Source organism: Perognathus longimembris, chromosome 2 (genome assembly GCF_023159225.1).
Source record: "Perognathus longimembris pacificus isolate PPM17 chromosome 2, ASM2315922v1, whole genome shotgun sequence".
NCBI classification, from domain to species: Eukaryota; Metazoa; Chordata; class Mammalia; order Rodentia; family Heteromyidae; genus Perognathus; species Perognathus longimembris.
In genome coordinates, this window is record NC_063162.1 from 131,592,486 (window position 1) to 131,608,322 (window position 15,837).

Below are 15,837 nucleotides of genomic sequence, written 5' to 3' on the forward strand. Positions count from 1 at the left end.
GTCCAACAATTAGCAGCCCCAAATCTTCTTTTATACTGACTCAGAGCTGAAAAATGTAGCTTAAAAAATTAATCTATTGGGGAAAGCCAGAAGGAAAACACATTTATTTATAATGATTTGTGAATGTTTTTCTAGAAGTTACTTTATTCTGCAGCTTTTGCTTTTTCAACATTCACAAGTTGGGAGTTGTGCATACTAAGCAGGAGGCCAGTGGACAGAAGAAAATTCCGCATTCCAGAGAAGCAAGGGACTATTCACTAACATTTTATTTACTTTTCAATCAAGGCTGCCAGGAATTTTTGGGAGCTGTACAGATACAGGAAAGTTGGTATGTGGAACTCGGGATGGTTTAAATCCTTTCTCTGCAGAAGCTGCCACTAATAAAAATGGCCTATAATGAAGTGCAAGCTTTAAAAACAAAAATAAAGACATCACAAAACACACACACAAAAAACATATGCACAGAACCCTGAAATGAAAACCAAATACATCAAAGTCCTTGACATTTATCATTTTAAGCTCATTATTGGTTAAAATAAAGAAATAAATCTATCATCTATCTATCTACAGTCATATGAAATGCTAAAAATATGAAATAAACAGGACATATTTAGGAAGACATACTGGCAAGAGAGTACTTTAAACTCAGAACTTTCTGCTGAGGTAATTCCAAATGAATTTTTGTGTAATCATTTATTAAGCATTTGGGATTACTCAGGCATACCAGTTACCCAATCTACTATTTCAAATGGAAAGAAATATTTTAATGTTGATGGAGTTGGGAATGTGGATCAAGAATGAGTAAACCAAGGAAAAGTTATTAAAAATAATACAACCACCTTGTTCCAAAAATCTGGGCTGTTTTAAGCTCACAATTTGCATGGCTTGCCTTTATGGTTGCTGGTTTAGCTGCATGTTTATAATACATTGTCCTTTCTGTTACCTTTGTGTTTTGTAAACAGCATGGGAGCATTTTTTTATATATATACATAAATAGAAAAAATCATGTATGCCTAAGTAGAAAAATCATAGGTCTTTTATCTTTGTAGTAAAGATATTGATTTTTCTCAAAGCAAACCATCTCAGTGATGAAACGTCTGGGATTGTGATGAGTGCAGTCATGAGGCGGTCACAGTAAGTCACTGGGAAGCTTCAAAGCGCTGGAGAAGGGCATTGGGGAGGGCGAACAAAGTGGGCCCGAGGAGGAATGGTTAGAGAAATACTTCAGATTTGGTAAACACACTGCCACAACAAAGGACCAAGATGTTTACAGTACACTGCTAGAGCAAGCCTTTGGGTTTTATAGAAATTCATATACCATTTTGTATAGTTTGGATGGTAGATGTCCCCTAAATTTCTGTGTATTAAAGACATGGTACCCAGGGTGGTGCCTTTTTGGAGGTACTGTGGACCTTTAGTGGAAGAAGCCTTGTGGACCATATTAAGGACTCTGGGTGCATGGTCTGTTGTAGGGGATTGTGGGACCAGGCACCTTCCCCATTCTGTTTCCTGCTTAGTAGGTGAGCAGTTTGCTCCACCATGTGCTTTCCATCATGGCCATCCAGCAGCTCTGCCAGACACCCCAAAGCAAAATGTCCACCGATGAACTTCTAAAACTGAGCTCAAAAAATTCTTTTTACTTTCTGCGTTATCTCATACATGTTGATATAGTAATTATATACTGATTAGAATATTGGTTTGAGTATTAAATGTCAACATAACATCCCATACCTCTTCAACAAGACATGTCTTTTTGCCATTGTTACATAATTGGTCATGGGCACATTGTCCACTCCAAAGCTGACTGCATCAAGGCAATTTCATAAATTTAATAAATTGCAAGAACATCCTAAAATATTGGAGATTGGAATACAACAACCAAGATCGCTCAGTGGAACTTGGCATTGTGTGGCTACATAAATTCACTCTGTAGCCCTAATCTTAAGAGATATATTAATATAAGGAGTGAGAGATTTATTCTGGTGCTCACTTTCAACATATAGTAAAAATAGTAATTTTAAATTGGATTTATTTCTAGAATGTTAAGATTGTAACTTTGCATTCAAACATTTTTGGTTCTGAAAACCAGTCAGAGATTTGGGAATTGTTTGAGGTATCAGGAGTATGATACAGGAAAACATTTCCTTTTGATATCATTCTTAAGCTTACCAGTTCCCTTAACTGCATTTGAAAGCTTCCTGGGCAAAATTCCATCTATCTATCTATCTATCTATCTATCTATCTATCTATCTCTCTCTCTCTCTCTCTCTATATATATATATATATATATATATATGTATATGGGATATATATATGGAATATATGACTCCATATATGTTTATTCAAGCCTCAATTTCATAGAAAAATCCTGTGAAGATTAACAAAGGTCAAGATACAAAGACAATGCTAAAGAAAGTCACAAACATGCACCAGACAGAGCAAGCACACCTTTTTTTTTTTTTTTAATACAAGCTGGCCAAATCTAATTTTTCAGTAAATAATGACTAATGGAGTAACTTTTGCAAATTCAAAACAATTCAAATGCATAATGTTTCTAGGTCTGAAGCTGCTAGAATAATGTATGTTTGAAAAATACTTTGCGAGTTGGTAAAAAAAAAAGTAATAAATATGAAAATATACAGTGCTTCTCTTAAAACTAGCATTTTTGCTGTTTGGGTTCTATAACATCAAAGTGATAAAAAATGCGTAAGTAAAAAGGAGAGATGTTGCAATGTTCAGGGGTGTAGAGACTCTCTTTCTCTGCATATGGCTTGTCTGGAATTAACCCAGACATATGAGACAAGGCATTGTGGCCATAGGATTTGTAGGCACTGATGAGAATGTACCTGAACCATTGAAATATCTCTCTAGGCAACTAGTTCAAATATACCATGTTCAGTAGCCCCGATGGCTTCATCCACGGGAAAGCAAGGCCTTAAACAGAACCAGAGGGTGCTCTATTCATAGGCAGCTTACAAAGAAAGCAGCTAAAAGTCTGAGGCTGCTTATTAGTGTCGCATAATCACCCAATTGTGAACATTTTAATCACATCACAAGCTTCAGCAAATATTCAGAGCAAAGTTCAAAAGTCTTTAATAAGAAGAAATGAAGCAAAACAAACCCCTTTACAATAGTACGGTCTAGTATAGTTTAAACTTCAACTGCTAAGAAGGAAGAAAGTTGGCCTTTTTATATTGCCATGCTTGCTCAATAGACAACGAAGAAACCCAATACTGTATGTATCAACTTCCTGATTTCCATTGTTCAAAACAGATGCAAATATATTTCTCACTTTCCCTGAGAATTGTCTCAACTAGTCTTTAGCAAAACCAAACCAACCAAAAAACCCTTGCAAACACAAATGAGAAGTTTGAAGACCTGTATTATAGCTGAGAATACTGAAAAGTTCTTTTGGGAGTCAGACACTGATTCATGGGCCTAATTATACTTGCCTTATAGACAAAATAGAATCAGGACATTGTAAGCTTTGCTTATTCCCCTGTAGTCAATCACACATGACAATGCCTTTTCCTTTCACCTAAGTAGTTGATTTCCATCTACAAATACTAGATACACATCTGATTTTCTGCCTCTCTTCTAATAAGGTTGGAGTCTAATGCAACCAAATTAGAATCTCCCTTCTCTCACCAACAATGAAACTAGGAAGTTAAGTTTGAAGTGTTCAAGCTGTTCTTGTTCTCCTTGGAAGAGCTCCTAGGCTTTAAATTGCTAGTGCAGTTGTTGACTAATAACAACACAGCAAGATTATTCTCAAATCAGGTTAGGTTTTAAGAATATACAGAAATGTTTATATTTAAGTCAAGATAATCCCTGGTTACATACATGAAATAATTTAGATGTCCAATCTAAAAGCTCAACCTTATTTCAACCCAGTACTAAATGACAGAAGTATCCCGTGATGGCCAAATGCTTGGGCAATGTTGGGTGACGGCCATCACTGAGCCAAAACACCATCACATGCTTTAGTCAGAGTCTGAGTCCTCAGAGTAAGCTAGCTTTTCTGGGCAGTGATGGACTCAGGATACCATAGCTTCTATCAACACTCAGATGGCAAGTGAGAAAGGGAGAGATCTGTTCCCATAAATCTTCCAGAAGCAAACTAAATCTGTGTTATTCTCAATTAAAAACAAACACAGAAAAAGGAAAATAAAAACAAAAGGAAAATATTATGGAAAAGAAATGAAGAGTTTAGGTCTATGAGATCTTTTTCACAGATCTGTGGTAAAACACTCAGTCACGTTAAATATGGCATGTCTGGGACCTCTTCTGTGAGGAGACGGATGAATGTGGGCCATGTGTCTGCCTAGTCTCACACAAGGGTCTCCCAAACCTATCTTACAATTGTAATAGAAATCTATTATATGGTCAAACAATGTATCCATCAGATTCAAATAATGTTAAGTACAAATGAGGCCTATCTTATTCAATTGTATTACAGGATCTTACTGTGTACATCGTTTTTGGCTTGTTTTGTAGCACTGGGGATTAAACTCTGTGTCTTGTTTGCCCTGCTGTAATCCTACTGTTTTTCAGAAAGGATCTCATACTAATTTTGCCCCAGCTGGCCTTGTGCCCAGAGCCAGGATTGTATCTATTTTTATGCACCACACCTGACTTGAGATGCAGTCTTAACTTTTGCCTGGACTAGCCTAGAAGCATATCCTCATTTCTGCTTCGTTTGGAGACATAAAGCTCTCTGTGTGTGTGTGTGTGTGTGTGTGTGTGTGTGTGTGTGTGTGTGTGTGTGTGTGTTTAAATGTACTTAATATGTAATGAGAATAGTATAATCCTACACATCCATCCATCCACCTACCTACAATAAGCCATAGCAGATGCACCTGGATGTTGCGTTCTACACTTTTAAATAGGCTCCTCATGGGAATGAATGCATGTATCACATACAGAAGGTGATCTTAGTACTAGCTGCAAAGTAAGATCCATGTCAAATTCCTAACAGGTGATTCTACTACATCTTTTCCCAGTGATTTCCCTAAAAGGCAGTATTTTTAATATAGCTATCAAATGCCTAAGACTAGGAGAATGCTGTGCTTTAAAGGCAAAATGTTAATCAATAAAATAAAGGTGCAAAGAAAAATATTCATTTTCCACTGAGGACTGTCTATTGTACTATAAATATACCTAACCACTCCACTTGTCCTTCAGGAGCTTGTTCCTAAAGCAAAGTCATTTTGGGAATCTCTGTTGACTGGAGAAATAGGATGTGATGGTACAATTCTAAGGCATTTCTTTAAAATTTCCTTAAAGGTTTTAATACATTCTTAAAAGTGTTCATTATTGGACAGCAGAAATGACTTATTAACAGAACATACTATCCTTGAAATGTTTGCTAAATCTGACTAAACCTCTTCAAAGAATTCTGTAGCATCCTACACTCTGGATTCCAGAACTGTTTGGTTTCCAGACACCCACTTGTGGCAGGGTCAGGGAAACAGAAGGTTCTAGTCATCAGAAACTGCATTTCTTGCTTAAAGTGAGCACCATCTTTGACACTATTGCTCATTCTGTGTATTAGAAGCTACTTCATGTCACATACGAGCTGCTATATTTGGCACTTACTGAAGCTACCAATACATTCCCGTTATTATTGTAATAAGGCAACCTTCAACATTTTTGGTATGTGCAAGAGCTCCGGTTTGACCTTGTAGTGTGGTGCTCCACACACCAGCAGTGGCTTCCCCAGAGCCGCTAAGCAGCTGTTCTATTTCCCAACAGAACAGGGTGTAACATTCTTTGCTTACCATGTTTATTTAATGGCACACTCCAACTCTCATAGAAGGCAGTCTGTTGGAAACTCTGATCTTTGTCCATAATTGCTGTGGACTTTTTTGCTATATCCTACAACTTAAGCTTGTAGACTTATTTTAATCTCTCAACAAATAAATAAAAACACGCTATTTTGTACTACTTGGGTCAAATTAATTTTATTATGCTCTATGATGAATTGCCACCAGTGCATCATCCTATTCACTATACATTTCAAAAAAAATTCACATACTAAACAAAATTTCAGTTGATAAATGGAAATGATTGAAAATCTTTTTTTCATACATACAATATGTGGCTAGCTAAAATTGTCTATCACGTAGCATTTAGATAGAAAAGGCCTCATGCTAGTATGTTAAATGCAAAGGCGACCAGACAATCATTTAGCTGGAGTATACGCGGGAGGCTTTCAGACAAAGTACAGGTAGGATTCCACCCAGAGCGCAAGACAGTGGAGGACTGGAACATGCAACCTTACATCTTACTTGCTAAACCACTTTAGTCATCAGGCCTGGACTGAACCCCATAGCTACTGTGTTTCAACTACCAGAAATTCAGACTGTGCAGTAACAAGTCTTTTCTACTTCGAGGAAAAAAAGCTCAATTACCTTTGGTTAGAAAGATTCTTCTATGTGGGGTTTCCAACTCAAATATTGTTATACATGGTATTTCCAACTCAAAGAACTGACATCCTGTCCTCAGAAAAGCTTCTGGTAAATTCCAAAGTTAGCTGGAAAATCCTGAATCCTTGGCCAAAAGTTAGGAGACATATTAAATTGGCATTATCTTAAAGACACTATAGGAAATTTTAGATATCTTTTATAATGTGAAAAAGAAAAGCAGTTTACTGTTACTTATTTAAAATAATCATGATGTAATATTTGCCACTGATCAGTAGCTGTCCAGCCTCATCCACACACCGTCACTGAGCTCAAGCCACGATAAAATTGACAGTAAGCGGGAAACAGTTTTTAGCAGCAAAGAGCACTGTTTTTACAGGAAACAAAAATCTAGAATCTTTCCCATGTGCTTAAATTACTCTTTCAAGGAAGATAACATTCCTTGAATAACTTAAACTATTTTACTGCACCACTTACTGCTTTCAGTAACTAAACCTTTTAAATTATTTTTTTTATGATAACTAGATGCATGATCACTAGAGATTATGTGATAAACTGGTTAAAATTCACGCCACATCTTGCAGGTCCAGCCTGTCAAGATCATGCCAATACTTGATTTTGGTCAGTATAATTCTAGATAGCATATTTTTTTAATTGGATATTGTGACTATAATAATGAAATACATTTGAAACTACATTCTGCATATGACTCAGTGTGAGAAAAATATGCCTGTATTTAAATCAGATTATTTTCTACCTGAAACTCAAAGTAGGTAGGTGTGATAGTTAGCACTATAAATATCAGACAATCACCATTGGGCAGATTAGTGTATTGTAGAAACAAGGAAGCCCTAATTTTAACACATCATATTGTATGCATAACAAATGTGTAGGTTGTAAAATTTTATTTTTAAAAATCTATTAAAATTAGTTATGTGTTCCAATAAGTTTGACATGGGACCATTAATCTTTCCAGAAAAACGTAATATTTCACCTATTTGACAAAATTCTTGAGAAGTTACCCAAACAAAATTATCTATATAGTATATACCTTTGCCAACATATTTTTTCTCTATAGTTCGTATTTCTGAGTACCTTAAGTTTTTCAAACTGCAAAATAAAAGCACTTATTATTAAAATAATGTTTTGGTAAGATTTTTCATCAAACAGTAGAATAACCATATTGGCTATAAAGCAGGAAACTACTGTTGAAACCTGCAAAACTCCAACTTAAATAACTTTTCAGAATAATACCAAAAATATATTTCAACTTTTTGCCAAAAAGGGCCTGCCACATTTGCTATAGCATTAAAAATAACCTCAAGTACAGATATGTAAGGGCTCCTATAATTTCAGCCTGCAAACACCACTGCTGAACCACAACAGGCATTATGATTATAACAAGAGTGTTAACATTCTTCTCCAATAGTATCTTTGTAGTGATTTTATGCAGAGCACATTGTTGAACTTTGAAAAACTGCAGTGTAGTGATATTTAGAGAACTGTGCAATGTATCAGCTTCAACATTCATATGTAGCATTGTATTTAAAATGAAGGGGCTAAAGAAACTGAAATTTACATCACTTTAAAAAGAACTTAGTGCTATACTAGATTTTAATAAGAAAATTTAGGTACAGAAAAAGTAGGGTATGAAAATAGTGTTTTCCTTCTGGCATTATAACTAAATTACATTAAGGTTTATTGTCAGTCTCACATATAATATATAAACTCCCCTGTTGATGGAATGAAAAATATTCACAATAAGTGAGCATTCTGGTGTAAACTTGCACACAATAACAGGGGAGATTATGACAAACCTTTACAGATTAAATGAGGTATTGCACAGATTAATTAAAAAAAAGCAAAAAGGCAACAAAAATATACAGCAAATTGGTAGAACATTTACATGATAATTTTACAGAATCCATAGACAGAAAGTAGTGTTTAGTATTTCACCGTAAAAATATATATATGTATATATATATAATATATAGATCAGTCTTCCCATTCATCATCATCCTCAAAATCTTCCTCATCATCTTCTTCATCATCCTCATCTAGAAGAAAATTATAAAGAAAAATAATTAATAGATATACATTGCTGGGTGCTAATAGCTCACACCTGTAATCCTAGGTACTCAGGTGGTTGAGATTTGAGAAGAGTGGTTCAAAGCTAGCTTAGACAGGAAAATCCTAATCACTCAAAAGCCATGACTTTTTGAGCTGTGGCTCAAGTGGCAAAGTTCCAGCCCTGGAAAAGCTAAGGACGGCACCAAAGTCCTGAGTTCAAATCCTAGGTTGTTGATCAGAGACCCTATTAGTATTTTTTGTTACCAAACAGACTATTCTTAGAGGCAGCAATTTTGTTTGTTAAATATGTCCCAATCAGTGGACCAATCAGTAAGTTACTTGATTAGCAGAGAAAATAGTAACACAAAAAATGAAAGAAAAAGAGAATTTCAAGTAGTAAATTTTATTTTAGGTGTTGGTAGCTCATTCATATCATTCTAGTTACTCAGGAGGCTGAGATCTGAAAACTAGGATTCAAAGGAACCCCAGGCAAGCAAATCCATAAGACTACAATTAACCAGTGAAAAGCCAGGCTTGGAGATGTGGCCACACTGGAAGAGTGCTAGCTGTGAATGAAGCTGTGTCAAAACAGAAGGCTAGGAGTTCAAGACCTAGTATTGGTGTGAGTGTGCATGCATATACACACACACACACACGCGCACACATACACACACAATACCTGAAGAATGAATGGCTTTGCTCCTTTTTTGCATGACTTCCATCAGTGCACCCACAATTCCTGAAGTGGGTGCAGGTGTTGGTGGTGTAGACTCTTGGCCATCAGACACCTTGAACAATAAAATTAGAAAAGCTCAACTACAAATCCTTAGCAAAGAATCTTTGTCATCAAAGTACTGTCTTTGCTTAGAATCATATCTCAGGAAAAAAATTAACAAGAAAACAAATCTGCAAGCCCAATTTAGGATTAAATTAAGAAAAAATTGCTGCCTTAGAATTATTGAAAAAATGATTTCTTTTATTTCATAATATGTGAGCCATCAATATATTTGGAAAACAAGTTAAAAACAACTTTCCTGAAAAATACTTGCTCTTATAGCTGGACTAATTTATTGTAGCCTCTAAGTGTTAGATGATAAACCTTTAAAACTACTTTGTTGCAGGATCTAATTTTATAAACCTAGGGCAATACCGTTATTCACATTGATGTGGGCCACATTTAAGATCATCTAAGAACAATATAAGAAATTTATATTCTCTGAGAAACATACAGCTTTACATCTCCAAGTATTTGTATTCAATATAAAACTACAGTTGAAATGTACATAATGTACATATTATATTTAAAAAGTTTCCTTTCTTAAAGCATTTAACTTCTCTTTCAGGAGAATAGTTGACAAACTTTCAAAACAAACTCACATAAAGCAAGTAAGTACCTCTAGGAGAAATATTTCATGCCCTCCAAACTATGTTTAAGGAAGAAAAATAGAAAAGACTTTTTCCAGAAAATTATTAAATTATCCCTGTTTCCAACATTCAAATGATCTGGGGGAAAAATATAATTTGTAAAGTATGCCTGTAAGTGAGCCTTGACTAATGTTTTAATGTATTTGTTAATTTTTGCCTCAAAGCTAACATTGCCCACATAAAGGTTTAATACTGATGAGGATAGCATTGCTACACTGAATTATCAGACTTTTCAAAATACACAGTTTATTTGAAATTGTAAATCCTTTCAGAAAGAAAGTTATTAAGAAAAAATTTTCGGGCTGGGGATATGGCCTAGTGGCAAGAGTGCTTGCCTCGCATACATGAAGCCCTGGGTTCAATTCCCCAGCACCACATATACAGAAAATGGCCAGAAGTGGCGCTGTGGCTCAAGTGGCAGAGTGCTAGCCTTGAGCAAAAAGAAGCCAGGGACAGTGCTCAGGCTCTGAGTCCAAGCCCCAGGACTGGCAAAAAAAAAAAAAAAAGAAAAAGAAAAATTTTCATCATCCCTAACTACTTGTCAATCTGTGTCACAGAACTACAGAAGTGTCATGAGCAAAGGTAAAAGAAATCGTTTCAGAGCTTTATATTTCTGTATGAGGTTCTCAAAGAACATGGTATCAGCCAGGACTGTACAACTCTGTTTGAATATCTTTACTTGGATAAGAATTTACATATAAGTAAATATAGATTTCCTGCTTGCTCTTTAATTAAATATGCATTTTCATGGTAGTCACATTCATCACTGAATAAGCTGATGATGTAAGTATGCACATTCATCATTGAATAAGCTGATGACTTAAGTATGCATGCACATAGGCAAAATTTAAAGGAACAGCTATAATTAAATATTATGCACTCTGGCTAGCCTATCCTTTCTTTTTCAATCACTTAAACGCTTACAATGCTTCTTACATGTTTAAACAAAATCAACAGAGTATTTTGCAATGTGAAAACAAAAAATGAAGTTGAAATTTAGTGAAGAAAAATAAAGCTTTATACAGCATCATCAAGCCAATTCATCTAGGCACTGTTTATGGCTGCTTTGTGATCCAATGGCAGCTCTGAAGAGTAGTAATGAGAGACAACATAGTCTTTAGGCCTAAACATATGCTATTTGGTCTTTTATAGAAGTTAGCTCACTTTTATTTGACTAAACTGTTTATAGTTTGAAATGATCATCTTGTCCAATTCAGAGACTTCACAATTATCTGCTATTACTCTATTAGCACTGGGTGTTGGCAGCTCACACCTGTAATTCTAGCTATTGGAAGGCTGAGAAATTGGAGGAATTTGGTTTGAATCCAGCCTGGGAACAAAGTCCTATTCATCTCCAAAGCAAGAATGCCTGATGAGGTATATTTCAAGTGGTAGAACATCAGTATAGCAAGTATGAGGATTTCATTTTAAATTCCAGTAAAAAAAAAAAAAAGAAAAGAAAAAATTCTAGGGCTGGGAATATGGCCTAGTGGCAAGAGTGCTTGCCTCATATACATGAAGCCCTGGGTTGGATTCCCCAGTACCACATATATAGAAAATGGCCAGAAGTGGCGCTGTGGCTCAAGTGGCAGAGTGCTAGCCTTGAGCAAAGAGAAGCCAGGGACAGTGCTCAGGCCCTGAGTCCAAAGCCTAGGACTGGCAAAAAAAAAAAGGAAAAAATTCTATTAGAACTCTTTGAATTTCCTGTAGAGTCTGATGTTTTCACTACTCTAAATTTCAGAATACAGAAACTTTGTAGATGTTCTAGACCTTGATATAGAAACATGGGCAATACACCTATAGGCATTTATCTAAACTGAAATACACAGATATGAGAATTGGCTTACACCTATAATAACCAGCTACTTAGGAGGAGTGTGGTTTCAGGGCAGCACCGGCAAGACTCAGCATGTGTAAAACTCTAATTCACAGGTCAGGGCAGGTGTGGTTGTACATTCTGTTAATTCTAGCTTCACGAGGCACAGGTAAGAGGGTAATAATCTAAAGCTAGCCCAGGAAAAAGTGTTAGACTTCTTTGAAAAATAACAAAATAAAAAGGCCTCAGTATAATTCAAGTGGCAAACTGCATGCTTTTCAAGTGCTACAGCAAAGAGTCCAAAACCCCAGTACCACCGCCAAAACAAGCAAAAAGGCAGAAAGAAATAAAACTGAACTAAAATTCTGTGTATCTCATTGTTTATGGAAAGTCTGCACATTTGACACTAGTAAATATAAATAGCATCAAGTAAAAAGATAAATTCTAAAGATACCTTCCTTTAAAAAAAAAAGGCCTTAGAATTCAATTATGATAAATGATCTAAATGAAGTGACAAAGGGATCACTTACAGATTTCAGTTGAATACCCTGCCGTATCTGGTCTAAAAGTGCGTCCCTTCCAGAGCAGGACACAGGCCGGCTGTTCTGTTCCACTTTCTTCAGCTGAGCACCCTCTCGAATCTGATCTAGAAGAGCTGCTTTGTTTCCGGCAGGAGATGGAACTTGATGGTCTCCATCAGCAGGGAGGCCAGGAGGAGGTGGAGGCCCAGGTGGAGGCGGAGGTGGAGGTGGAGGGGGTGGTACCACTGATGCTGACCCGGACAGGGGTGGAGGTGGTGGTGGAGGCCCCGCAGGTGCTGAAGAAGGAAGAGCTGGAGGTGGAGGAGGGTACATCCTGTTTGGTGGGGGTGGAGGGACACCCACACCAGGTCTGGAAGGAGGCGGTGGCGGAGGTGCAGCTGTGGGTGCTCTTGAAGGTGGCGGGGGAGGAGCACCTCTTCCCCGAGCAGGAGGAGGGGGAGGGCCTGAGCTATGTGGAGGGGGAGGAGGTGGTGGAGGCCCTCCTCTTGATGGTGGTGGTGGTGGTGGTGCTGAAAACAAGAAAAAAAAAAGAACATGTTTTTCCCCCATAAATAACATATATTAACACAATAGAACAATTCACTTTCATATATACATATATGTGCATGTGTGTGCTACAAAAATAATACCAAGGGCTGGGAATATGACCTAGTGGTGGAGTGCTTGTCTTGCATACATGAAGCCCTGGGTTCGATTCCTCAGCACCACATATAGAAAGAAAACGAGAAGTGGCACCGTGGCTCAAGAGGTAGAGTGCTAGCCTTGAGCAAAAAGAAGCCAGGAACAGTGCTCAGGCCCTGACTCCAAGCCCCAGGACTGGCCATAATAATAATACCAAGATAACAAAGTTTTACATCTGCATTTTTGTTTTACAGACATTTGAGTAGAGGGGAAGTTAAATTTTTTCTTTGAAATACTTTTTGTATTTTTTGCCCGTCTTGGGTCTCACAGACTTTCCTGCCCAGGCTGGCTTAAAACTCCAATCCTCAGATCTCAGCCTTCTGAGTAGCTAGGATTACAGGCATGAGCCACCAGTGCTTAGTGAAACATTCAATTTAAAGATTACCTTTCTACTGTTTCTTGAAAAATATTAGTTGAAACAGTAGAGTTTAATGTTCAGAATCAGCACCAGTAGAAATAAACCTTTCTACTTCATATAGAAAAAAATGCAAGAAAGAATGAATGCTTTCCTCTTTAAATAATGAAATATGTTTTCTTTCATAGTATCAGTTCAGATTCCTAATTTTGTAGTATGTTTTAACTTATTAGTATGAACTAAAATCACACACATTTTCATTTTAAAATGTAAATCTTCATTGTGTAATTTACATGTGAATTTTATCTTATAATACAATGTATTACTAAACCAAGTCCAGGAATGGTATTAAGGCAAGCTGGCTAATAGCACAATTGTTCTATTACTTATTTAGGAAATCTAAAATGATCATTAACAAATTGAGACCTTTGTCAACTGCCAACACTACTAACAAAAATAACTTTTATCCTAGTAGTAATACTTCAATTATTAGTCTATGTAAATGAAAATATAAACCCAAAAGTACAGCAACATCAAAATATACTACAGGAATAAAATCTTTAAGTATTAGATTGTACTTTACTGCATATATAGAGACATGATTTTATCAATAGTCACAAGTAACATACTTCATTATTTCTCCTGACAGAAAAATTATTTAATGGGAAAAATTTAAATCTACAATAGCTATTTTATCTACCAATATGAAGTATAGTCTGATACTAAAAATATTCCTAGTCACCTACTCAGTTATAAGTATCCACTAATTATAAACAATAAGCTTAGACATTCAGTGATACCCTCACTTTTAAAGTGGGTATGATGATATCTTCGGACATCATTTGGGACAATTATGGGCATACTATAAGATTTATAATCAAATAAAATCAGAAACATTGACTGAAACACGCAGGAAGACCCAACCTCACATGGTTACTGTCTCTAGCCATGTATACTTTTCAAATTGCTACTAGTATATAACTGAAAGTAGCAGGTAGGCCATCACAGTAGTGCATTCGGCATTCCTATGATTTATGCTCAAGGTATACTACAGCTCTGTCTGGTTGTTATAGCTAAGGTTCATTCAGTTTTGTTTAAAGCTGTACTCACACTTGTTAAAAGCACCATCCTTTTCTAATGTATTTTCAACCAAAGTGCTAATAACGTAGGAAATGGTATAGGTGGACAGTACTATGCACATTCCTGAATAAGAAACTACACCAAAGTTTGTATTCCAAATAGCAGTAATATTTATCTACATTTGTCATTTTTATGATATGCAAATCTGTTAAAGATGATTCATATTATCTTATTATAAATAACCAATTAATTCCCATGGTTTTCACCAAGAAGATTAGATTAAAGCTCTTTTGAACGTGCATTCAATTTATATATTGGGGTCCAGATGTACTTCTTTGGAGACCAGTCTTCATTTACAAGGAACAAACATCCATTTTAGTGCAGTACAAGCTCATCACTTCCACTTTCTTGAAAAGTGGCTATATTTTCTTTAAAAAACAAACAACTCATTACCAATATCCAGCTTTTATAGCCTACTATCTCAACATAAAAAAGGAAAATGCACAAAAAAATTCTGTATCTAAAGGTAAAACAAAGAAATTATGGCAACAAAGGACAGATGGCACTGTTAGTTGTATTTACATGCACAAAAATATCTGTCAAGACAGTAAAAACCAGTTCAAGATGTTCTGATATATAATTTCAAAAGTCTAAGTTACCATGAAGACCACAATTTTTATTTTTTTTTAAAAATGGAATAAAGTAAAAAGCATGAAATAAAACTTACCACAATGAAAACTGTTCCTATTATCAAAAATTAAAGGAAAAATAAAACTTATATTAAAAAAATCTCATTTTGAAAGTATTATACAAAAAAAGGTTAACATACTGAAAAATAGCCAAGTACTAATCAACACTAATATTAAGAGTACTGGGCTGGAAATGTGGCTTAGTGGTAGAGTTCTTGCCTAGCATGCATGAGGCCCTGGGTTCAATTCCTCAGTACCACAGATACAAAAGTAATATTTTTTTTTACAAAAAGAATACTGGTAAGAGTGTTAGGGCCAGTGGTACATATCCATAATTTTAGCACTCAGGAAACAAAGACAGGAGGATCACAAAATTTAGTTCAGTCTGAGGTTCATATTCCAGGTCAGCAGGGGCTTCACAAAAAGACCCTATTTCAAAAAATACCTTAAAACAAATAAATGTAGTATTAATAACTGATCCTGCGTACTCTCATGAATTTTTTTTATCTAAGAAAAATTCAAGTTTGTGGAAATATTGACAAGACCCCCGAGGAAACATTTATAAAATGGTGTGCTTCTGTTAATTCCCTTCTCTCATCCAAGTTAATATAAAAACATAAATTCTGTACAGGCTATAGAAAAATGCAAAGAATAAACAGCAATAACAAAATAGTAAGTACAATTAGTAGTAATAAAAACAATACGTTATTACTGGCCAAGAAGTGTTTTTATAAAAACAGAAAACTCTAGTAAG

General features: G+C 35.8%; 1 protein-coding gene across 2 annotated transcripts in view; it reads right to left on the reverse strand.

Moving 5' to 3' along the window:
* The window catches only part of Wasl (WASP like actin nucleation promoting factor), a 72,620-nt gene that overhangs the window by 18,250 nt on the left and 38,533 nt on the right, over positions 1-15,837 (reverse strand). The window contains exons 9-11 of one of the 2 annotated variants that reach the window (XR_007210098.1): positions 12,267-12,787; positions 9,175-9,283; positions 6,694-8,482 (exon numbers count right to left, since the gene is read on the reverse strand). Coding sequence is in view for 1 of the 2 variants with exons in the window: in XM_048340155.1 (XP_048196112.1) it covers positions 8,421-8,482; positions 9,175-9,283; positions 12,267-12,787 (692 nt within the window). In the remaining variant the exon portion in view is untranslated. Of the gene's footprint in view, positions 1-5,137; positions 8,483-9,174; positions 9,284-12,266; positions 12,788-15,837 lie in introns of those variants that run through there. The other variant, XM_048340155.1, reaches the window with a different exon arrangement.